At 44.1% G+C, this 26206-nt stretch overlaps 1 protein-coding gene across 1 annotated transcript in view; it reads right to left on the reverse strand.

Moving 5' to 3' along the window:
• The window catches only part of LOC306913782 (sortilin-like), a gene marked incomplete at its 5' end in the record, with an annotated part of 59096 nt that overhangs the window by 14576 nt on the left and 18314 nt on the right, over nt 1-26206 (reverse strand). Inside the window, 3 exons of the mRNA XM_079490594.1 lie at nt 209-265; nt 1452-1656; nt 14578-14757. Of these exons, the coding sequence (XP_079346720.1) occupies nt 209-265; nt 1452-1656; nt 14578-14757 (442 nt within the window). The remainder of the gene's footprint in view (nt 1-208; nt 266-1451; nt 1657-14577; nt 14758-26206) is intronic.

Below are 26206 nucleotides of genomic sequence, written 5' to 3' on the forward strand. Positions count from 1 at the left end.
TGGTCACTGACATTACGTCAGACCACAGCTGATCAGGCTATATAAGACCTTGCACCACTCAGTTCACACGGGTGTGATTTTCTTTTGATGTCTGGCCTAAATGGGTTAATGTTTCACGTAAAACTCTCTGAGTCGCCTTGTTATTGAAATGTTGCTGCTATGCAAATAAACTGACGTGACAAATAAACGTTCCTCGTGAGAAACTGACCGAAGAGGAGGGGGAGACAGGAGGAGGAGGAGGGGGAGACGATGGAGAGGATGTTAACTGACCGAAGAGGAGGGGAGACAGGAGGAGGAGGAGGAGGAGGGGGAGACAGGAGGAGGAGGAGGAGGAGGGGGAGACAGGAGGAGGAGGAGGGGAAGACGATGGAGAGGATGTTAACTGACCGAAGAGGAGGGGAGACAGGAGGAGGAGGAGGAGGAGGGGGAGACAGGAGGAGGAGGAGGAGGAGGGGGAGACAGGAGGAGGAGGAGGGGAAGACGATGGAGAGGATGTTAACTGACCGAAGAGGAGGGGAGACAGGAGGAGGAGGAGGAGGAGGGGGAGACAGGAGGAGGAGGAGGAGGAGGGGGAGACAGGAGGAGGAGGAGGGGAAGACGATGGAGAGGATGTTAACTGACCGAAGAGGAGGGGAGACAGGAGGAGGAGGAGGAGGAGGGGGAGACAGGAGGAGGAGGAGGAGGAGGGGGAGACAGGAGGAGGAGGAGGGGAAGACGATGGAGAGGATGTTAACTGACCGAAGAGGAGGGGAGACAGGAGGAGGAGGAGGAGGAGGGGGAGACAGGAGGAGGAGGAGGAGGAGGGGGAGACAGGAGGAGGAGGAGGGGAAGACGATGGAGAGGATGTTAACTGACCGAAGAGGAGGGGAGACAGGAGGAGGAGGAGGAGGAGGGGGAGACAGGAGGAGGAGGAGGAGGAGGGGGAGACAGGAGGAGGGGAATGGGAGACGACAGAGAGGATGTTAACTGACCGAAGAGGAGGGGTAGACAGGAGGAGGAGGAGGGGGAGACAGGAGGAGGAGGGGGAGACAGGAGGAGGAGGAGGGGGAGACAGGAGGAGGAGGAGGGGGAGACAGGAGGAGGGGAATGGGAGACGACGGAGAGGATGTTTTGAGGACATGGGAAAGAGAGAGGGAGAGAGAGAACGAACGGACATGTGGTGTTTTTCTGCTTGTTGTTTCTGTAGCTCTGCGCTGACCCGAGGCACACGGCCTCGCTCCGCTGGCTTCCTCTCAGATTTAGGACTGACGTTTTTAAAGCACTGGAAGGACTAGCAGCGTTAGCTAACGCTAACGCTAACGCTAACCCCCGGAAGGCTCGCCTTATAAAACACGCTCGCCCTCGGGGTTTTTTTCTTCCCCGCTGACCTCACGTCGACCGCTCGGCTCTTGTATATTTGTTTTACTGAGGATAAGGTTAGAAATGCGTACGTTTAGGCCACAGGAACCTACCTTTGTCCTCATTGGGCAGCGCTCTGGGTGGGAGGGTTCTGCTCGGCGGGGGGGCTGGGGGGAGGGGCGTGGTCCCCCGAGGCGGCGGCGGCGGTGGCGGTGGCGGTGCGACGGGCGGTCCGACCGTCAGCTGGAACTCTCGTCTCTCGTGGAGACCGCAGTAGTGGTGGTGGAGGTGGCAGGAGTACAGACCCTGGTCCGAGGGCTGGGGAGGAAGGAGTTAACATAGTTTAGTACAGGCTCTGGTCCTACGGCTGGGGAGGAAGGAGTTAACATAGTTTAGTACAGGCTCTGGTCCTACGGCTGGGGAGGAAGGAGTTAACATAGTTTAGTACAGGCCCTGGTCCGAGGACTGGGGAGGAAGGAGTTAACATAGTTTAGTACAGGCCCTGGTCCCACGGCTGGGGAGGAAGGAGTTAGCATAGTTTAGTACAGGCCCTGGTCCCACGGCTGGGGAGGAAGGAGTTAACATAGTTTAGTACAGGCCCTGGTCCCACGGCTGGGGAGGAAGGAGTTAACATAGTTTAGTACAGGCTCTGGTCCCACGCCTGGAGAGGAAGGAGTTAACATAGTTTAGTACAGACCCTGGTCCCACGGCTGGGGAGGAAGGAGTTAACATAGTTTAGTACAGACCCTGGTCCCATGGCTGGGGAGGAAGGAGTTAACATAGTTTAGTACAGACCCTGGTCCCACGGCTGGGGAGGAAGGAGTTAACATAGTTTAGTACAGACCCTGGTCCCACGGCTGGGGAGGAAGGAGTTAACATAGTTTAGTACAGGCCCTGGTCCCACGGCTGGGGAGGAAGGAGTTAACATAGTTTAGTACAGGCTCTGGTCCCACGGCTGGGGAGGAAGGAGTTAACATAGTTTAGTACAGGCTCTGGTCCCACGGCTGGGGAGGAAGGAGTTAACATAGTTTAGTACAGACCCTGGTCCGAGGGCTGGGGAGGAAGGGGTTAACATAGTTTAGTACAGGCCCTGGTCCCACGGCTGGGGAGGAAGGAGTTAACATAGTTTAGTACAGGCTCTGGTCCCACGGCTGGGGAGGAAGGAGTTAACATAGTTTAGTACAGGCCCTGGTCCCACGGCTGGGGAGGAAGGAGTTAACATAGTTTAGTACAGACCCTGGTCCCACGGCTGGGGAGGAAGGAGTTAACATAGTTTAGTACAGACCCTGGTCTGAGGGCTGGGGTGGAAGGGGTTAACCCATTTTGGGCGGGAACCCCATTTGGTGTTTTAAACATTATGTTATAATTTAGCTATTGAAAAATAGCAGATCTACAAGCTTGTAGCACGCCAGAGAGTGGCGCGCTACGAGCTTGTAGGTCTTTTTGAAAAATCGTGAAAATGTGGCACAAATCATTGAATATATATTCTTTCAGAGCAGAACGTTTTTAACTCAAATATTTGCTTCTGAGGGGTTCCTCAACAACATATTTTCAGATGGGGGTCGGTGGCACATCATTGTTGGTGTCCTTGACATGAAATATTGATCACCACTGATACAGTAGCCTCGGAAACCCAGACGTTCAGGATTTATCTTTTAAATTTCAACGTCAGGCCTAAATGGGTTCAAATAGTTGAGTTAACTAGAGGTGGCAGGAGTACAGGGCCTGGTCCGACTGTTAAAATAGTTAGTTAACTAGAGGTGGCAGGAGTACAGGGCCTGGTCCGGCCGGTAAAATAGTTTAGTTAACTAGAGGTGGCAGGAGTACAGGGCCTGGTCCGGCTGTTAAAATAGTTGAGTTAACTAGAGGTGGCAGGAGTACAGGGCCTGGTCCGGCTGTTAAAATAGTTAGTTAACTAGAGGTGTCAGGAGTACAGGCCCTGGTCCGGCTGTTAAAATAGTTTAGTTAACTAGAGGTGGCAGGAGTACAGGGCCTGGTCCGGCTGTTAAAATAGTTTAGTTAACTAGAGGTGGCAGGAGTACAGGGCCTGGTCCCATGGCTGTTAAAATAGTTTAGTTAACTAGAGGTGGCAGGAGTACAGGGCCTGGTCCGGCTGTTAAAATAGTTTAGTTAACTAGAGGTGGCAGGAGTACAGGGCCTGGTCCCACGGCTGTTAAAATAGTTTAGTTAACTAGAGGTGGCAGGAGTACAGGGCCTGGTCCCACGGCTGTTAAAATAGTTTAGTTAACTAGAGGTGGCAGGAGTACAGGGCCTGGTCCGGCTGTTAAAATAGTTAGTTAACTAGAGGTGTCAGGAGTACAGGCCCTGGTCCGGCTGTTAAAATAGTTTAGTTAACTAGAGGTGGCAGGAGTACAGGGCCTGGTCCGGCTGTTAAAATAGTTTAGTTAACTAGAGGTGGCAGGAGTACAGGGCCTGGTCCCACGGCTGTTAAAATAGTTTAGTAGGTGGCAGGAGTACAGGGCCTGGTCCGGCTGTTAAAATAGTTAGTTAACTAGAGGTGGCAGGAGTACAGGGCCTGTAGTTTAGTTAACTAGAGGTGGCAGGAGTACAGGGCCTGGTCCGACTGTTAAAATAGTTAGTTAACTAGAGGTGGCAGGAGTACAGGTCCTGGTCCCACGGCTGTTAAAATAGTTTAGTTAACTAGAGGTGTCAGGAGTACAGGACCTGGTCCCACGGCTATTAAAATAGTTTAGTTAATTAGAGGTGGCAGGAGTACAGGGCCTGGTCCGGCTGTTAAAATAGTTAGTTAACTAGAGGTGGCAGGAGTACAGGGCCTGGTCCCACGGCTGTTAAAATAGTTGAGTTAACTAGAGGTGGCAGGAGTACAGGGCCTGGTCCGGCTGTTAAAATAGTTTAGTTAACTAGAGGTGGCAGGAGTACAGGGCCTGGTCCGGCTGTTAAAATAGTTGAGTTAACTAGAGGTGGCAGGAGTACAGGGCCTGGTCCGGCTGTTAAAATAGTTAGTTAACTAGAGGTGGCAGGAGTACAGGGCCTGGTCCGGCTGTTAAAATAGTTGAGTTAACTAGAGGTGTCAGGAGTACAGGGCCTGGTCCGGCTGTTAAAATAGTTTAGTTAACTAGAGGTGGCAGGAGTACAGGGCCTGGTCCCACGGCTGTTAAAATAGTTTAGTTAACTAGAGGTGGCAGGAGTACAGGGCCTGGTCCCACGGCTGTTAAAATAATTTAGTTAATTAGAGGTGGCAGGAGTACAGGGCCTGGTCCGGCTGTTAAAATAGTTAGTTAACTAGAGGTGGCAGGAGTACAGGGCCTGGTCCCACGGCTGTTAAAATAGTTGAGTTAACTAGAGGTGGCAGGAGTACAGGGCCTGGTCCGGCTGTTAAAATAGTTTAGTTAACTAGAGGTGGCAGGAGTACAGGGCCTGGTCCGGCTGTTCAAATAGTTTAGTTAACTAGAGGTGGCAGGAGTACAGGGCCTGGTCCGGCTGTTAAAATAGTTTAGTTAACTAGAGGTGTCAGGAGTACAGGGCCTGGTCCCACGGCTGTTAAAATAGTTAGTTAACTAGAGGTGGCAGGAGTACAGGGCCTGGTCCGGCTGTTAAAATAGTTAGTTAACTAGAGGTGGCAGGAGTACAGGGCCTGGTCCCACGGCTGTTAAAATAGTTTAGTTAACTAGAGGTGGCAGGAGTACAGGGCCTGGTCCCACGGCTGTTAAAATAGTTAGTTAACTAGAGGTGGCAGGAGTACAGGGCCTGGTCCGGCTGTTAAAATAGTTAGTTAACTAGAGGTGGCAGGAGTACAGGGCCTGGTCCCACGGCTGTTCAAATAGTTTAGTTAACTAGAGGTGGCAGGAGTACAGGGCCTGCTCCGGCTGTTAAAATAGTTTAGTTAACTAGAGGTGGCAGGAGTACAGGGCCTGGTCCTACGGCTGTTAAAATAGTTTAGTTAACTAGAGGTGGCAGGAGTACAGGGCCTGGTCCGGCTGTTAAAATAGTTTAGTTAACTAGAGGTGGCAGGAGTACAGGGCCTGGTCCCACGGCTGTTAAAATAGTTAGTTAACTAGAGGTGGCAGGAGTACAGGGCCTGGTCCCACGGCTGTTAAAATAGTTAGTTAACTAGAGGTGGCAGGAGTACAGGGCCTGGTCCCACGGCTGTTAAAATAGTTTAGTTAACTAGAGGTGGCAGAAGTACAGGGCCTGGTCCGGCTGTTAAAATAGTTTAGTTAACTAGAGGTGGCAGGAGTACAGGGCCTGGTCCCACGGCTGTTAAAATAGTTAGTTAACTAGAGGTGTCAGGAGTACAGGGCCTGGTCCGGCTGTTAAAATAGTTTAGTTAACTAGAGGTGGCAGGAGTACAGGGCCTTGTCCGGCTGTTAAAATAGTTTAGTTAACTAGAGGTGTCAGGAGTACAGGGCCTGGTCCGGCTGTTAAAATAGTTGAGTTAACTAGAGGTGGCAGGAGTACAGGGCCTGGTCCGGCTGTTAAAATAGTTAGTTAACTAGAGGTGGCAGGAGTACAGGGCCTGGTCCGGCTGTTAAAATAGTTGAGTTAACTAGAGGTGTCAGGAGTACAGGGCCTGGTCCGGCTGTTAAAATAGTTTAGTTAACTAGAGGTGGCAGGAGTACAGGGCCTGGTCCCACGGCTGTTAAAATAGTTTAGTTAACTAGAGGTGGCAGGAGTACAGGGCCTGGTCCCACGGCTGTTAAAATAGTTTAGTTAACTAGAGGTGGCAGGAGTACAGGGCCTGGTCCCACGGCTGTTAAAATAATTTAGTTAATTAGAGGTGGCAGGAGTACAGGGCCTGGTCCGGCTGTTAAACTAGTTAGTTAACTAGAGGTGGCAGGAGTACAGGGCCTGGTCCCACGGCTGTTAAAATAGTTGAGTTAACTAGAGGTGGCAGGAGTACAGGGCCTGGTCCGGCTGTTAAAATAGTTTAGTTAACTAGAGGTGGCAGGAGTACAGGGCCTGGTCCGGCCGGTAAAATAGTTTAGTTAACTAGAGGTGGCAGGAGTACAGGGCCTGGTCCGGCTTTTCAAATAGTTTAGTTAACTAGAGGTGGCAGGAGTACAGGGCCTGGTCCGGCTGTTAAAATAGTTTAGTTAACTAGAGGTGTCAGGAGTACAGGGCCTGGTCCCACGGCTGTTAAAATAGTTAGTTAACTAGAGGTGGCAGGAGTACAGGGCCTGGTCCGGCTGTTAAAATAGTTAGTTAACTAGAGGTGGCAGGAGTACAGGGCCTGGTCCCACGGCTGTTAAAATAGTTTAGTTAACTAGAGGTGGCAGGAGTACAGGGCCTGGTCCCACGGCTGTTAAAATAGTTTAGTTAACTAGAGGTGGCAGGAGTACAGGGCCTGGTCCGGCTGTTAAAATAGTTTAGTTAACTAGAGGTGTCAGGAGTACAGGGCCTGGTCCGGCTGTTAAAATAGTTTAGTTAACTAGAGGTGGCAGAAGTACAGGGCCTGGTCCCACGGCTGTTAAAATAGTTTAGTTAACTAGAGGTGGCAGGAGTACAGGGCCTGGTCCCACGGCTGTTAAAATAGTTTAGTTAACTAGAGGTGGCAGGAGTACAGGGCCTGGTCCCACGGCTGTTAAAATAGTTTAGTTAACTAGAGGTGGCAGGAGTACAGGGCCTGGTCCGGCTGTTAAAATAGTTAGTTAACTAGAGGTGTCAGGAGTACAGGCTCTGGTCCGGCTGTTAAAATAGTTTAGTTAACTAGAGGTGGCAGGAGTACAGGGCCTGGTCCGGCTGTTAAAATAGTTAGTTAACTAGAGGTGGCAGGAGTACAGGGCCTGGTCCCACGGCTGTTAAAATAGTTTAGTTAACTAGAGGTGGCAGGAGTACAGGGCCTGGTCCCACGGCTGTTAAAATAGTTAGTTAACTAGAGGTGGCAGGAGTACAGGGCCTGGTCCCACGGCTGTTAAAATAGTTTAGTTAACTAGAGGTGGCAGGAGTACAGGGCCTGGTCCCACGGCTGTTAAAATAGTTTAGTTAACTAGAGGTGGCAGGAGTACAGGGCCTGGTCCGGCCGGTAAAATAGTTTAGTTAACTAGAGGTGGCAGGAGTACAGGGCCTGGTCCGGCTGTTCAAATAGTTTAGTTAACTAGAGGTGGCAGGAGTACAGGGCCTGGTCCGGCTGTTAAAATAGTTTAGTTAACTAGAGGTGGCAGGAGTACAGGGCCTGGTCCTACGGCTGTTAAAATAGTTTAGTTAACTAGAGGTGGCAGGAGTACAGGGCCTGGTCCGGCTGTTAAAATAGTTTAGTTAACTAGAGGTGGCAGGAGTACAGGGCCTGGTCCCACGGCTGTTAAAATAATTTAGTTAATTAGAGGTGGCAGGAGTACAGGGCCTGGTCCGGCTGTTAAAATAGTTAGTTAACTAGAGGTGGCAGGAGTACAGGGCCTGGTCCCACGGCTGTTAAAATAGTTGAGTTAACTAGAGGTGGCAGGAGTACAGGGCCTGGTCCGGCTGTTAAAATAGTTTAGTTAACTAGAGGTGGCAGGAGTACAGGGCCTGGTCCGGCCGGTAAAATAGTTTAGTTAACTAGAGGTGGCAGGAGTACAGGGCCTGGTCCGGCTGTTCAAATAGTTTAGTTAACTAGAGGTGGCAGGAGTACAGGGCCTGGTCCGGCTGTTAAAATAGTTTAGTTAACTAGAGGTGTCAGGAGTACAGGGCCTGGTCCCACGGCTGTTAAAATAGTTAGTTAACTAGAGGTGGCAGGAGTACAGGGCCTGGTCCGGCTGTTAAAATAGTTAGTTAACTAGAGGTGGCAGGAGTACAGGGCCTGGTCCCACGGCTGTTAAAATAGTTTAGTTAACTAGAGGTGGCAGGAGTACAGGGCCTGGTCCCACGGCTGTTAAAATAGTTAGTTAACTAGAGGTGGCAGGAGTACAGGGCCTGGTCCGGCTGTTAAAATAGTTAGTTAACTAGAGGTGGCAGGAGTACAGGGCCTGGTCCCACGGCTGTTCAAATAGTTTAGTTAACTAGAGGTGGCAGGAGTACAGGGCCTGCTCCGGCTGTTAAAATAGTTTAGTTAACTAGAGGTGGCAGGAGTACAGGGCCTGGTCCTACGGCTGTTAAAATAGTTTAGTTAACTAGAGGTGGCAGGAGTACAGGGCCTGGTCCGGCTGTTAAAATAGTTTAGTTAACTAGAGGTGGCAGGAGTACAGGGCCTGGTCCCACGGCTGTTAAAATAGTTAGTTAACTAGAGGTGGCAGGAGTACAGGGCCTGGTCCCACGGCTGTTAAAATAGTTAGTTAACTAGAGGTGGCAGGAGTACAGGGCCTGGTCCCACGGCTGTTAAAATAGTTTAGTTAACTAGAGGTGGCAGAAGTACAGGGCCTGGTCCGGCTGTTAAAATAGTTTAGTTAACTAGAGGTGGCAGGAGTACAGGGCCTGGTCCCACGGCTGTTAAAATAGTTAGTTAACTAGAGGTGTCAGGAGTACAGGGCCTGGTCCGGCTGTTAAAATAGTTTAGTTAACTAGAGGTGGCAGGAGTACAGGGCCTTGTCCGGCTGTTAAAATAGTTTAGTTAACTAGAGGTGTCAGGAGTACAGGGCCTGGTCCGGCTGTTAAAATAGTTGAGTTAACTAGAGGTGGCAGGAGTACAGGGCCTGGTCCGGCTGTTAAAATAGTTAGTTAACTAGAGGTGGCAGGAGTACAGGGCCTGGTCCGGCTGTTAAAATAGTTGAGTTAACTAGAGGTGTCAGGAGTACAGGGCCTGGTCCGGCTGTTAAAATAGTTTAGTTAACTAGAGGTGGCAGGAGTACAGGGCCTGGTCCCACGGCTGTTAAAATAGTTTAGTTAACTAGAGGTGGCAGGAGTACAGGGCCTGGTCCCACGGCTGTTAAAATAGTTTAGTTAACTAGAGGTGGCAGGAGTACAGGGCCTGGTCCCACGGCTGTTAAAATAATTTAGTTAATTAGAGGTGGCAGGAGTACAGGGCCTGGTCCGGCTGTTAAAATAGTTAGTTAACTAGAGGTGGCAGGAGTACAGGGCCTGGTCCCACGGCTGTTAAAATAGTTGAGTTAACTAGAGGTGGCAGGAGTACAGGGCCTGGTCCGGCTGTTAAAATAGTTTAGTTAACTAGAGGTGGCAGGAGTACAGGGCCTGGTCCGGCCGGTAAAATAGTTTAGTTAACTAGAGGTGGCAGGAGTACAGGGCCTGGTCCGGCTTTTCAAATAGTTTAGTTAACTAGAGGTGGCAGGAGTACAGGGCCTGGTCCGGCTGTTAAAATAGTTTAGTTAACTAGAGGTGTCAGGAGTACAGGGCCTGGTCCCACGGCTGTTAAAATAGTTAGTTAACTAGAGGTGGCAGGAGTACAGGGCCTGGTCCGGCTGTTAAAATAGTTAGTTAACTAGAGGTGGCAGGAGTACAGGGCCTGGTCCCACGGCTGTTAAAATAGTTTAGTTAACTAGAGGTGGCAGGAGTACAGGGCCTGGTCCCACGGCTGTTAAAATAGTTTAGTTAACTAGAGGTGGCAGGAGTACAGGGCCTGGTCCGGCTGTTAAAATAGTTTAGTTAACTAGAGGTGTCAGGAGTACAGGGCCTGGTCCGGCTGTTAAAATAGTTTAGTTAACTAGAGGTGGCAGAAGTACAGGGCCTGGTCCCACGGCTGTTAAAATAGTTTAGTTAACTAGAGGTGGCAGGAGTACAGGGCCTGGTCCCACGGCTGTTAAAATAGTTTAGTTAACTAGAGGTGGCAGGAGTACAGGGCCTGGTCCCACGGCTGTTAAAATAGTTTAGTTAACTAGAGGTGGCAGGAGTACAGGGCCTGGTCCGGCTGTTAAAATAGTTAGTTAACTAGAGGTGTCAGGAGTACAGGCTCTGGTCCGGCTGTTAAAATAGTTTAGTTAACTAGAGGTGGCAGGAGTACAGGGCCTGGTCCGGCTGTTAAAATAGTTAGTTAACTAGAGGTGGCAGGAGTACAGGGCCTGGTCCCACGGCTGTTAAAATAGTTTAGTTAACTAGAGGTGGCAGGAGTACAGGGCCTGGTCCCACGGCTGTTAAAATAGTTAGTTAACTAGAGGTGGCAGGAGTACAGGGCCTGGTCCCACGGCTGTTAAAATAGTTTAGTTAACTAGAGGTGGCAGGAGTACAGGGCCTGGTCCCACGGCTGTTAAAATAGTTTAGTTAACTAGAGGTGGCAGGAGTACAGGGCCTGGTCCGGCCGGTAAAATAGTTTAGTTAACTAGAGGTGGCAGGAGTACAGGGCCTGGTCCGGCTGTTCAAATAGTTTAGTTAACTAGAGGTGGCAGGAGTACAGGGCCTGGTCCGGCTGTTAAAATAGTTTAGTTAACTAGAGGTGGCAGGAGTACAGGGCCTGGTCCTACGGCTGTTAAAATAGTTTAGTTAACTAGAGGTGGCAGGAGTACAGGGCCTGGTCCGGCTGTTAAAATAGTTTAGTTAACTAGAGGTGGCAGGAGTACAGGGCCTGGTCCCACGGCTGTTAAAATAGTTAGTTAACTAGAGGTGGCAGGAGTACAGGGCCTGGTCCCACGGCTGTTAAAATAGTTAGTTAACTAGAGGTGGCAGGAGTACAGGGCCTGGTCCGGCTGTTAAAATAGTTTAGTTAACTAGAGGTGGCAGAAGTACAGGGCCTGGTCCGGCTGTTAAAATAGTTTAGTTAACTAGAGGTGGCAGGAGTACAGGGCCTGGTCCGACTGTTAAAATAGTTTAGTTAACTAGAGGTGGCAGGAGTACAGGGCCTGTAGTTTAGTTAACTAGAGGTGGCAGGAGTACAGGGCCTGGTCCCACGGCTGTTAAAATTGTTAGTTAACTAGAGGTGGCAGGAGTACAGGGCCTGGTCCGGCTGTTAAAATAGTTTAGTTAACTAGAGGTGGCAGGAGTACAGGGCCTGGTCCGGCTGTTAAAATAGTTTAGTTAACTAGAGGTGGCAGGAGTACAGGGCCTGGTCCCACGGCTGTTAAAATAGTTTAGTTAACTAGAGGTGGCAGGAGTACAGGGCCTGGTCCCACGGCTGTTAAAATAGTTTAGTTAACTAGAGGTGGCAGGAGTACAGGGCCTGGTCCGGCTGTTAAAATAGTTAGTTAACTAGAGGTGGCAGGAGTACAGGGCCTGGTCCCACGGCTGTTAAAATAGTTTAGTTAACTAGAGGTGTCAGGAGTACAGGTCCTGGTCCCACGGCTGTTAAAATAGTTTAGTTAACTAGAGGTGGCAGGAGTACAGGGCCTGGTCCAGCTGTTAAAATAGTTAGTTAAATAGAGGTGGCAGGAGTACAGGGCCTGGTCCGGCTGTTAAAATAGTTTAGTTAACTAGAGGTGTCAGGAGTACAGGGCCTGGTCCCACGGCTGTTAAAATAGTTTAGTTAACTAGAGGTGGCAGGAGTACAGGGCCTGGTCCCACGGCTGTTAAAATAGTTTAGTTAACTAGAGGTGGCAGGAGTACAGGGCCTGGTCCGACTGTTAAAATAGTTAGTTAACTAGAGGTGGCAGGAGTACAGGGCCCGGTCCCACGGCTGTTAAAATAGTTTAGTTAACTAGAGGTGTCAGGAGTACAGGGCCTGGTCCCACGGCTCTTAAAATAGTTTAGTTAACTAGAGGTGGCAGGAGTACAGGGCCTGGTCCGGCTGTTAAAATAGTTAGTTCATAATAACGTCAAGGCCTGCATGGTATGGGGGAGTGTGAGACAGACAGCACGTGTGGAAGTTTAAAACGGTTTACAACATGATAAAGACCAAACGTTGGGTACCATCGTCTGTCTGGAGCAAATATATATTATTTATATATTTTTGGAGCATTCAAAAGTGAGTTGGGACTCGGGAGCCCCTCTTGTTTTTCAATAATCTGTTTTTACAGTTTGGCCCGGCACCTGGAAACAGAGGATGTGGGTTTTTTTGTCTTTTTTTCTTTGGAAGTTTAACCCATTTTTGGGCGGGAACCCCTTTTGGTGTTTTAAACATTATGTTATAATTTAGCTATTGAAAAATAGAAGATCTACAAGCTCATAGCGCGCCACCGAGTGGCGCGCTATGAGCTTGTAGGTCTGCTATTTTTGACAAATCGTGAAAATGTGGCGCAAATTTGGAATATATATTTTTTTCTCAAATCTTTGCTTCCCTGGAACAAGGTCTTTTCAGACGGGGGTCGGCGGCCAATCACAGATCATGTTTGGGGTCCTTGACATGAAATATTGAGCACCACTGATACAGTAACATAGGAATGTCAGAAAACTGTCAGAATTTAGAAGACATTTTTTTAATTTCGACGTCAGGCCTAAATGGGTTAAAACGCACATAGAAACCTCGTATCTCTCGTATTTTCAACTTTTTATCTTCTTTGTAAATTAAAATTCATGTGTGTCAAATTCATGTGTGACAACGCAAGAATTTAGCAAAGAAATAAATGGATTTAGTGCTGGAACCGAATGAGGCAAACAAAGATGGTTTACTGCAAAGCAACTGGAAGCTTGTAATAAAACTGTGAGTGCAGAATGTATTCAGAACATTTGGGGTCCAAACATGAATGAATTGGGGTCTGCCTGGGGTCCAAACATTAATGAATTGGGGTCTGCCTGGGGTCCAAACATTAATGAATTGGGGTCTGCCTGGGGTCCAAACATTAATGAATTGGGGTCTGCCTGGGGTCCAAACATTAATGAATTGGGGTCTGCCTGGGGTCCAAACATTAATGAATTGGGGTCTGCCTGGGGTCCAAACATTAATGAATTGGGGTCTGCCTGGGGTCCAAACATTAATGAATTGGGGTCCAAACATTAATGAATTGGGTTCTGCCTGGGGTCCAAACATTAATGAATTGGGGTCTGCCTGGGGTCCAAACATTAATGAATTGGGGTCCAAACATTAAAGTCCCATTTGGTTGGTTGGTAACTATCAATCATTTAGCTGGGTGGGGACCCCCTCAAGGACCCCTCAAGGACCCCCTAAAGGACCCCTCAAGGACCCCCTCAAGGACCCCCTAAAGGACCCCTCAAGGACCCCCTCAAGGACCCCCTCAAGGACCCCTCAAGGACCCCCTCAAGGACCCCCTCAAGGACCCCTCAAGGACCCCTCAAGGACCCCCTCAAGGACCCCTCAAGGACCCCTCAAGGACCCCCTCAAGGACCCCTCAAGGACCCCCTCAAGGACCCCTCAAGGACCCCCTCAAGGACCCCTCAAGGACCCCTCAAGGACCCCCTCAAGGACCCCCTCAAGGACCCCTCAAGGACCCCTCAAGGACCCCATGGGGAGGAACATCGCTGTATGTTAAACTGCCTAAATGTTAAATCATGATCCCCCCCCCCCCCCCCCCCCCTCACCAGTGGAAAACTCATATGTTCCAAAACTGTTACTTTTTCACGATTCAAATAGATTTTCTACACATTTTGAACTTGTGAAATGGGACATTCTGCAATTATGAATACTTTTACTTTGAGTACTTTAAGTACATTTTGATGCCGATACTTTTGTACTTTTACTCAAGTACATTTTCAATTCCGTACTTTTACTTGTAACGAAGTAGTTCTAAATTGCAGTATTGGTACTTTTACTTAAGTAAAACAATTGAGTACTTTTTGTCCACCACTGTTTCTTTCTGCCCGACAGGCAGACAGACAGACAGACAGACAGACAGACAGGCAGGCAGGCAGAGAGGAAATGAAAAGTGGGTCAAAGTGAAAGAATGTTTGGTCGTGTTGGACTGGTTTCTATTGGGTTGGACTTCATGGGTTCTATTATTGTTTGAACCACATAATGTGTTCTACAGGTGGTGTTACAGTATACCCCCTCCCCCCTCTCTCTCTCTCTCTCTCTGTGTGTTACAGTATAACCCCTCCCCCCCTCTCTCTCTCTCTCTCTCTCTCTCTCTCTCTCTCTCTCTCTCTCTCTCTCTGCATCATGTGTTATGACTAGCAGAGGAAATGAAACAGCTTTTTTAGCACTTTTATGTTTTTCTTTTTTCCCTTTTTTGAGGGGCGCTGTCCCCTCCTACAGTATGTCCAGCTGTGAGGGGTGTGTGTAAACACAAACTTTGTCCTATATTTAACACAAACTTTGATAATGAATGGCCAGTTGTGAGTGTTTGTGTAAACACAAACATTGAAGACAAAAGTGATGCAAATTGTGACTGGCTGGAATATTCATTGTCAATGGAAGCACAGCGACATGAAGATACGAAGATACAAACATGCTGTGTAGCTTTGTATCTTCGAATCTTTTGCGCATCTGCCAGTGTGAATACAGCATCACACACACACGCACGCACGCACGCACGCACACACGCACACACGCACACACGCACAGCCACAGACCTGCAGGTTGTCGATGAGCAGAGAGAAGTCTCCCACGGTGAAGGCCTGGCTGCTGATGTTCATCTTCCTCTGCAGGAACTTGGAGCCGTAGCTCCGCTGCTCCCCCGACGCGTACAGATCCACCAGACGGTCGGCGCGGTCCCCGCGGACCCCCGGGGACTGGCGGTCCCAGTGGACCACCTGGGGGGGGGGGACAAAGTACTGTATATTTTTGTTTGCCAATCATGTTTACCAATCACATGTAATTTTTGGAGCCACCCCACAACACCAGATGGGGCTGATGGCTCTTTGGAGCCACCCCACAACACCAGATGGGGCTGATGGCTCTTTGGAGCCACCCCACAACACCAGATGGGGCTGATGGCTCTTTGGAGCCACCCCACAACACCAGATGGGGCTGATGGCTCTTTGGAGCCACCCCACAACACCAGATGGGGCTGATGGCTCTTTGGAGCCACCCCACAACACCAGATGGGGCTGATGGCTCTTTGGAGCCACCCCACAACACCAGATGGGGCTGATGGCTCTTTGGAGCCACCCCACAACACCAGATGGGGCTGATGGCTCTTTGGAGCCACCCCACAACACCAGATGGGGCTGATGGCTCTTTGGAGCCACCCCACACCACCAGATGGGGCTGATGGCTCTTTGGAGCCACCCCACAACACCAGATGGGGCTGATGGCTCTTTTGTCCACACTGTATACAAAGTATAATTTCCTGTTATCTCATTTCTACTTGAGAAAGACCGATACGGGTCGAAGCGTTGTAGGTCCTGCCTGCTGTGAAGCGTTGTAGGTCCTGCCTGTCGAAGCGTTGTAGGTCCTGCCTGTCGAAGCGTTGTAGGTCCAGCCTTGCTGTGTTCGTGAATACATTTACCTGGAGCATTACAAAGTGACTTGCGAGCCCTTGCTTTTGTTTATGAGGAAAGCACTCACATCATGTTTTAATTAGCATTAGCAATTAGCAAGGATCCTAAGGACGGGTACACTCGTCCTATAAATGGATTACGCTCATGACGAGCAGGCTCGTCTTCAGCCGGCGTTTCATATCGCTGTGAGGAAGCCTCTCTGTGAGGAAGCCTCTCTGCAGTGGCGTGCACAGACATTTAGAGGGGCAGGTGCTCAAGTTAAAAAAGGGCACCTTGTGCAGCGCGTGGAACCGGCCGGTTGCCTTAATCCATTTTGGGCGGGAACATTTTGGTGTTAGCATTATGTTATGCTTTAGCTATTGAAAAATAGCAGATCTACAAGCTCATAGCGCGCCACCGAGTGGCGCGCTATGAACTTGTAGGTCTGCTATTTTTGAAAAATCAAAAAAAAGAAAGAAAGAAAAGTTTTTTTTTTTTTTTTTTTTTTCAAAAGGGCACATTGCCAAAAGGGCAGGGGGTGCTCTAGCGCCCCCTAGTGTCTATCTGTGCACGCCACTGCCTCTCTGTGAGAAAGCCTCTCTGTGAGAAAGCCTCTCTGTGTTTCAGCTCCGGTTGCTACGGATGCTTGTTAAAGATGGAGTGCTGTGGTTCCTGAAACATGAGGGCTGTAGTAGTTGTACAGGGCAGAAGTAGCATATTCTTTTGTTCTATATATCTTTTGTTCTATTGTGTGTAATTATTAGACATAATGGACATAATTTCTATAGATTTCTATACATGCTTTGTGTGCTGTTGTCTATAGTATGTACAAAAGAAATCTATTCAGACTCATGTATAGACAAGACTCTTTAGAGAACAGGGGCTTTCTTTTGTGTGTATTTGTGTGCTTATTGTACACTGTTTGTCCATGTTTATGGTGTACACTTTCTGTTAATGTGTGACCCTCTCCTGCAGAGAGTGGGATGCTAGAACCGTCTCATGCCTTTTTGTCTCTATTGACAAAAGACACTCATTAGGACATAATTGAATTGTAATGTCTGTCTGGCTGAGTGAGTGTGTGCGTTAGTGAGTGATCCTTTGGAAAGAGGGGCTTTCATTTGTGTTATTATTGTGTACACTTTCTGTTAAAGTGTAACCATGGCATGCCTTTTTTGTCTCTATTGACAAAAGCCACTCATTTGGACTCATTGGACTTGTGACGACTCAAAGCCATTGAATTGTAATGTCTGTCTGGCTGAGTGAGTGAGTGAGTGTGCGTGCGTGCGTGCATTAATTGCATGGACTGTTCCCCATGGATTCAGTCTGTCTGTCTGTGTGTGAGAGATGTAAAGGAGCCATAAGTCTTTGGAAGTAGGGTCTTTCTTTTGTGTTATTAGCAATAATAGCCAAGTACAGGTTTTTGTGTTCACTTTCTGTTAATGTGTGACCCTCTCCTGCAGAGAGTGGGATGCTAGAACCGTCTCGTGCCTTTTTGTCTCTATTGACAAAAGCTACTCATTGGACTTGTGACAACTCAAAGCCATTTAATTGTAATGGATAGGTCTAGCTGAGTGTGTGTGCGTGCGTGCGTGCATGCATTAATTATAAGGACTGTTCCCCACTTTAGGGGCTCAGTCTGTCTGCCTGTGTCTCACTCGTAAAAACTTTGGGTACAGTGAGTGTGTGTGTGTGTGTGTGTGTGTGTGTGTGTGTGTGTGTGTGTGTGTGTGTGTGTGTGTGTGTGTGTGTGTGTGTGTGTGTGTGTGTGTGTGTGTGTGTGTGTGTGTGAGAGATGTAAAGGCCAGTCTATAGAAAAAGGGGGCTTTCATTGTAATTCATGAACAAAAGCCTTTTGTTATGGATAGGTGACTGCTTAGAACTAATGGATGGGACTAATTACTTAATTAGATCTCTCTCTCTCTCTCTCTCTCTCTCTGTGTGTGTTCACCCCATAACCCTGAGACATCCTGTGACATAACAGCTGTAACTAGTACTAAAAGTAAAACATTTCGTAAAATACATATAGGGCATGCATGTTTAAAAGTATAATTGACATGATTATGGGCATGTCTTTTAGACCACTAGATTTAGTTAAACAGAACTGTCAAACATTCATGTTTTGACAGACTGCAAATAATTACAGTAACTGATGGTCTGCTAACATTTACACATTTTAACCAAATACATGCGTACATGCGTACATACATTTACACATTTTAACCAAATACATGCGTACATGCGTACGTACATACATACGTGCATACGTACATACATACATGCATACATGCATACATGTGTATGCTATTATTATTGTCTTTTTGCTTGATTTTATATGACTGGACATGACTATATTCTATACCAAGCACCAACATGATATTTGTTACATTTATTCAGTACATAAGTCTAACCATTAATCACTGATACCATTTTTTCTTATGTTTTAAAGTTACTAAAGTATGTAGAAGTATGAAGAAAATGTGTTAGACACACTTTTAAAAATTATACGAAAGTATCAGATCTACAATATCCCAATGCATCACTATTCACTGCCATTGTTTTATAGAATGCGATGGCAAATTATAATACACACCATACAATTGCAACACCAGGTCATTCTGCATTATGCTGTATTCTACAACAATATGCATGAGCAGAGACCGTTTTTGTTTTCTCTAGGTCTATAGTTTCTCAGCGACTTGCAAAAGTCACTGAGTCAAGTTTTTTAAAACTGTAGTGTTTATGATAAGTTTATGATATAAATATGCTCACGTAAACAAGTTGAATCATACAACTTGAATCATTATACAACTTAGTTGTTATCTTGTATGCTCTAATTAGCATCTTATGATGTATAACATCAGGTGTGTTTTTAACACATTTTGTAAGCCTATGCATACATGCAAATCTACAGTATCATACATATTTTATTCTTACATGTCCCCCGTAGTCCATACTCATACTACATACACCATACAAACTTAGCTGTAACATTATTCCATGTCTTAATATCTGACAATGTTCATTTCAAATTAAATTAATTTGAAAAATCTATATCCATTATGACAAACCATTAGTATATATATATATATATATTTAGGCTATTGTATGATCTGTCAGTGGTCAGGGGTGGATTAACCCAAGCATTATATGTGAAGGGTGTGCAACAGGGCCTACAGTAATTAGGCAACTACTGCTAGAAAAGCCATATGCTAGAAATGTTCTCACAATGATTGGTATAGTCTAATTGTATTTGTAGTAGTGTTATGATTAGGCCTAATGATCCAATCCTTGTAGGTAGATCGGTAGTGAGACAAATGTTATGACTCCTGGTAAAAGTTATACTCCCATTGTAAAGAAACTGTGATACGCACACATGCTATGGTAGAATATCAGCATGTGAATGCTCTTGCATAAGATGGTTAATTACTAAACTAGTGTTTTTCTAGGACATTACAGTAGACCTAACTAATTTCACTTGTAGAAATTCATGAAGAATAAGCCTATAGCCTTTTACTAAAGAACAGGCAATATTTTGAAATAAGGCCTCATTATGTCCATGGCAAGGCATATGACTCAACAAGTTACATTTAGACAGTTTATGCTCAAGAGACAATCGTATTATGATATTGGGTCATAGGCACAGTAGGCATGGTGAATATTAACGGTTGTCTGTATCGTTGAACATAGGTAGTATACCTGCAAGTCTAGCATGACTACCAGTTATTCAATGCAACCTATTTTTTTCCTCTAACTATAGTGTTTTTTAGATGGATGCTAGTCCACATCCATGAACCTCTGCAACAAATTAACTCACATTACCAACAAAACCATTAAAAACATATACATTTTACACCCTACATTACGAGAATGCAAAACATGAAACAAAAACATGCAAATACAGAACAGAATGTTCTGTTACAACCAATGTATCAAAAGAAATTGATACAGATCCTATACAGATCCAAGAAAAAACAAAAAACTATACCTGCAATCAACACAATGGACCAATACCAGATCACCGAAACATAAGTTCATCACAAATGTATAGTGACACCTACAGTATCATCAATAAGGCACTAAAATCAACACCATACAAAACATCACAACACCGCAAAACACACGTAACATGAAACATGCAAAAATGCATACAAATAAAAAGTGCCATCTGACTGACTGCTCTATAGTTCAACAACAACTCTTAAGCCAATGCCTCCAATACACATCCATTATCAAAAGGCATCGTTATCAAACATAATATTTTGAATAGTATGATATAGGCTGCAAAGGCAGCAATATGTATGAATATATATATATATATTATAGCATAGAGGTCCATACTACAATCATATAATACACAAAAACAACTATTGCATATTATTCAGAACCAATACACACCACTACCCAACAGCATAAACACTGTACAACAACAATCAATATTAGCTGTACATCTACACATTATTACGACTAATGAAGTGCTCAACAGTCTAGTTCAACAGCCACTTAATAACAAAGTATGTAAATATCTGAATACTTTGCCTTGGCAACGTAACTGTATATGATTTCTCATATAAAACTCATTTGAAACGAATTGACCGGACTATTTAATTTTAGGTGAACACATTATGGTGAACACATTGTGGTGCTGAAGTTAAGTAGATATTGTTGGTTATAGGTAATGATGAAGCCTTATGTCCAATAGGGGACGAAGAGGAGTAAGTAAGTAATAGGTAACGATGACTATAGGGTAGATTGATTGCATGATATTTGATTGATTGACATTTGATTGTTAGATAGACTATAGTCTAGACTACAGGGGTATAAGCTATGCTGCTATAGGCATACAAGGATGTATTTGCAGTATATTACAGTATATTTTCAATCCAAAAAAACTGTAGATAGGGTCTGCACACAAAACACACTGTTTTTGTGTTGACAATAACTATTGACAACAACAACCCAACATACTAGTATATATGCAATAGTATCAAGCATATATATATATATATATTTTTTAAATACAATACTCTATACTGTGTATGTGTAGAATAATAAGATATGCTTGAACGGTTCAACTACGTGCTAATATATATATTTTTTTATAACCTCCTAGAAAAAAACTGTATGGGGCATACAAAACACATTAACATCAGTATGTCTGATGGTGCAGTGTGTAAATGTAACAAAGACCATTATAACAGGTTATGTACACTATACTTATATATATGGTAATATGGTTTTCCAAGAATTCAGAAACTACAGTTTAGAAAAACGTGTACACCTAAACCTGCACAAAAACCATATGGTATGAGTGACATCCTATAGTGTTTATCGTTTCAACGTTCAGATTATTGATATTCCATGCATTTGATGCATTACCTCGGGGATCCTTGCTAACTGTAAATCGGTCAGAATTAAGAGTACACCATATTGTTCAAGATTGTTCAAAATACTATATGTATAATAATGAACAAATATTGATGCATGTTCAGATATAATCATGTACTAGTTATGTTGACTTAATTAGTTTAAGAATAGCGTTAAAGTGTCAGAGAATAGTTGTGCTGTAACTGTAATTGTAACTTTAAAACCATATGGATTATAATCATATGGATAATAAACTTAGGCTAAAGGATTACTTGGGGGCAAAAGCTGTCCACTTCAATTATTATTATTATGTATTATATATATAACCTGTAGGCTACTGTCTCTACATTTTCTGTAAGAATCCATGTAATGTACCATCTAGTAAAACTAGACTCATGTTTACACTCATGTTTACACTCATGTTTATGGGTTATATGTTATATGTTGTTCGTACATTCTTCTAGACACTTAAAACTACTATGAGTGTATGATAGTGTTGTTTGACAAGAAAGTATGTACATGATCATTTAGTTTACGCAGATATGCTATGCATAACGACTGAATGTTACAATTATCCACCAATGGTGGTTGTTAGTTACAGAATATATCTAATATTGAAAAACATAGATATTTCAAATCCGTACACTACACATGTTGAACAGATAATAATTCTATTCTATAGTATAGTCATATGATATGATGTCTCCTATGTTATTGCATCAAACTCTAGAACTCTATGGTGTAAGTCCATACTTATTGATTTATAGATTTGAATAACAATGAGAGCGTCAGAGTCTCATACCACCCCTATTTTCAGGATATATGAACATGGATGAGGTACCATGGTGATATCCCACCAGTCCTCAAAACATGGCATATAATGATGCCAGCATGGAAGCAAGACAGATAATCAGAAGAAACAAGATGAAGCTTGTAAGTATCCTTAGGTCTGATGTTGCCTATGTAATCAATCTACTTTGTGAAGCACGGCTAATCACGGAAAGAGAGCGCCTAAACCTGATGACTAAACACTCTATCTACTCTGGATACTCGGATCCAACCATTGAACTCCTGGACACAATTAGGAGCAAGGGTGAAAGAACTTGCAATGCTTTCCTGTCTATGCTACAAGACACAGATCTAGTAGAAAAGTTTCCTGCTCTAAAGACAATGTCTTGGGACAATCTTCCATTGAATAATCAATGAGAGGGTGTGGTGTTTGAGTCAGCTCCCTATTTAAAAGGGTGGTCACAGATCTGCAGGCCTGTAGAGAAAAGACATCTAGCGTTATATGTAGCAGATAAGTTAGGAGATAATTCCTCAAGAAACAACTTTTTTCTTCAATTTTTATTCCTATAATCAACTTTGTCATGGAGCCTATGGGTAAAGCACGTACCCCTAATGAATCAGTGGAACACCAACCGTTATTGCAGACTGAAACAACCGATGCAGATACAATTACAGTACCTAGGTACAGATCATACAACCCTCTCAAAGTATGGGGGTATAATCCGCCAGAGGACAGCTTTGCCTATACCCCTGATTTCGAAATATATGAAGAGAGAGCGGAGGACGATGTTATGACAGCGGACCCATGCTACATGAACATACCTGTATACAGGCCAAGAGATGATGAGGAGGACATGGTGGACTCTGATCTGGTGGACTTAATAATCGATACGGATGACGAGTACTATGACCAGAGAGATCCGTTAGATTTGACTACAAGCAAGAAAACTCCTGGACTTTCCGAAAATTCACTACCCATCACAATCCCATCCTCCCCAGCACCGAACTATGAAACACAGAACTATTCCAAACCACCGCCATCCCCTGCAGACTCTGGTGATGAGGATACAACATCCATTCTAGTTGCATCCAAGGCCTGTATCTCGGAGTCTGCTTTACCTACAGTCAAAACGAATTGGTTGAAACACAAAACTAGCTGGATGAAACCCAAAACTAACTGGATGAACAGAATGGAGGACATTCTTCAGGTCCCCACATACGGAATGGGTCGCATGAATGTTAAAGATATAAAGATTGCATTAAAGTTATGGGATATCGAAAATGAGCAGAAAAATAGAGATTCACATGAAGGGACATAGGGAATAATAGATATTAATGTAATAGACTTAGTGTAAAAACTACTAAAAGTCATTGATTTGTAAAATAATGAGGTAATATTGAACCGTGTACTACATGATTTAATATGGATATCTGTGTCTATTAAATGTTTCTTGCTAAATAAAAAAATATCAAAATACATATTCTTCCTCTTTTTTTATTACGTGTTGTTACCCATGTTAAATTCTAGTTAGATTCTGACAATGTAATGCAGGTACTAACTTGGTAAGGCTATGTCACTGTGGGAGTGGACCTAAAAACGCAGAATGCAAATCTTTTCTGCATGACCTGAAGGATGTACCCGATATATCACAAAAAAATCAAAGACATAACTAATGGTCCGATGAATGATCCGATTGCATAGTTGTATATATTGGATGAATATATTGATGAATTCAATGTCTTGAATGTTTTTTTCTTTTTTGCAAAATTGTTTTTATTGTGATGTTATTGTTTTATTGTTGTGTTACACTGTATGTATTGTTTCACTTGTTTGTTGTGGACCCCAGGAAGAGTAGCTGATACTTCGGTGGCTGCTAATCCATGATCATCATGACAATGATACATATGAATAATAATAATGAATGCTGTGTTCATTCTTGAATATGTAATCAAAATAAATATGTAATCATAAAAATTTATATTTTGTTATCATTTTTACTACATACATGGTGTGCATACATAGAGTAGATGTCTAGATGTAGATAATATATACCTGTTTTTTCTGTCCGTGTACATGCACAATAGTCATCATAGCACAAATTTTGCATTCTGCGTTTTTAGGTCCACTCCCACAGTGACATAGCCTTACCAAGTTAGTACCTGCATTACATTGTCAGAATCTAACTAGAATTTAACATGGGTAACAACACGTAATAAAAAAAGAGGAAGAATATGTATTTTGATATTTTTTTATTTAGCAAGAAACATTTAATAGACACAGATATCCATATTAAATCATGTAGTACACGGTTCAATATTACCTCATTATTTTACAAATCAATGACTTTTAGTAGTTTTTACACTAAGTCTATTACATTAATATCTATTATTCCCTATGTCCCTTCATGTGAATCTCTATTTTTCTGCTCATTTTCGATATCCCATAACTTTAATGCAATCTTTATATCTTTAACATTCATGCGACCCATTCCGTATGTGGGGACCTGAAGAATGTCCTCCATTCTGTTCATCCAGTTAGTTTTGGGTTTCATCCAGCTAGTTTTGTGTTTCAACCAATTCGTTTTGACTGTAGGTAAAGCAGACTCCGAGATACAGGCCTTGGATGCAACTAGAATGGATGTTGTATCCTCATCACCAGAGTCTGCAGGGGATGGCGGTGGTTTGGAATAGTTCTGTGTTTCATAGTTCGGTGCTGGGGAGGATGGGATTGTGATGGGTAGTGAATTTTCGGAAAGTCCAGGAGTTTTCTTGCTTGTAGTCAAATCTAACGGATCTCTCTGGTCATAGTACTCGTCATCCGTATCGATTATTAAGTCCACCAGATCAGAGTCCACCATGTCCTCCTCATCATCTCTTGGCCTGTATACAGGTATGTTCATGTAGCATGGGTCCGCTGTCATAACATCGTCCTCCGCTCTCTCTTCATATATTTCGAAATCAGGGGTATAGGCAAAGCTGTCCTCTGGCGGATTATACCCCCATACTTTGAGAGGGTTGTATGATCTGTACCTAGGTACTGTAATTGTATCTGCATCGGTTGTTTCAGTCTGCAATAACGGTTGGTGTTCCACTGATTCATTAGGGGTACGTGCTTTACCCATAGGCTCCATGACAAAGTTGATTATAGGAATAAAAATTGAAGAAAAAAGTTGTTTCTTGAGGAATTATCTCCTAACTTATCTGCTACATATAACGCTAGATGTCTTTTCTCTACAGGCCTGCAGATCTGTGACCACCCTTTTAAATAGGGAGCTGACTCAAACACCACACCCTCTCATTGATTATTCAATGGAAGATTGTCCCAAGACATTGTCTTTAGAGCAGGAAACTTTTCTACTAGATCTGTGTCTTGTAGCATAGACAGGAAAGCATTGCAAGTTCTTTCACCCTTGCTCCTAATTGTGTCCAGGAGTTCAATGGTTGGATCCGAGTATCCAGAGTAGATAGAGTGTTTAGTCATCAGGTTTAGGCGCTCTCTTTCCGTGATTAGCCGTGCTTCACAAAGTAGATTGATTACATAGGCAACATCAGACCTAAGGATACTTACAAGCTTCATCTTGTTTCTTCTGATTATCTGTCTTGCTTCCATGCTGGCATCATTATATGCCATGTTTTGAGGACTGGTGGGATATCACCATGGTACCTCATCCATGTTCATATATCCTGAAAATAGGGGTGGTATGAGACTCTGACGCTCTCATTGTTATTCAAATCTATAAATCAATAAGTATGGACTTACACCATAGAGTTCTAGAGTTTGATGCAATAACATAGGAGACATCATATCATATGACTATACTATAGAATAGAATTATTATCTGTTCAACATGTGTAGTGTACGGATTTGAAATATCTATGTTTTTCAATATTAGATATATTCTGTAACTAACAACCACCATTGGTGGATAATTGTAACATTCAGTCGTTATGCATAGCATATCTGCGTAAACTAAATGATCATGTACATACTTTCTTGTCAAACAACACTATCATACACTCATAGTAGTTTTAAGTGTCTAGAAGAATGTACGAACAACATATAACATATAACCCATAAACATGAGTGTAAACATGAGTGTAAACATGAGTCTAGTTTTACTAGATGGTACATTACATGGATTCTTACAGAAAATGTAGAGACAGTAGCCTACAGGTTATATATATAATACATAATAATAATAATTGAAGTGGACAGCTTTTGCCCCCAAGTAATCCTTTAGCCTAAGTTTATTATCCATATGATTATAATCCATATGGTTTTAAAGTTACAATTACAGTTACAGCACAACTATTCTCTGACACTTTAACGCTATTCTTAAACTAATTAAGTCAACATAACTAGTACATGATTATATCTGAACATGCATCAATATTTGTTCATTATTATACATATAGTATTTTGAACAATCTTGAACAATATGGTGTACTCTTAATTCTGACCGATTTACAGTTAGCAAGGATCCCCGAGGTAATGCATCAAATGCATGGAATATCAATAATCTGAACGTTGAAACGATAAACACTATAGGATGTCACTCATACCATATGGTTTTTGTGCAGGTTTAGGTGTACACGTTTTTCTAAACTGTAGTTTCTGAATTCTTGG

Source organism: Electrona antarctica (genome assembly GCF_951216825.1).
Source record: "Electrona antarctica genome assembly, chromosome: 21".
Taxonomy (NCBI): Eukaryota; Metazoa; Chordata; class Actinopteri; order Myctophiformes; family Myctophidae; genus Electrona; species Electrona antarctica.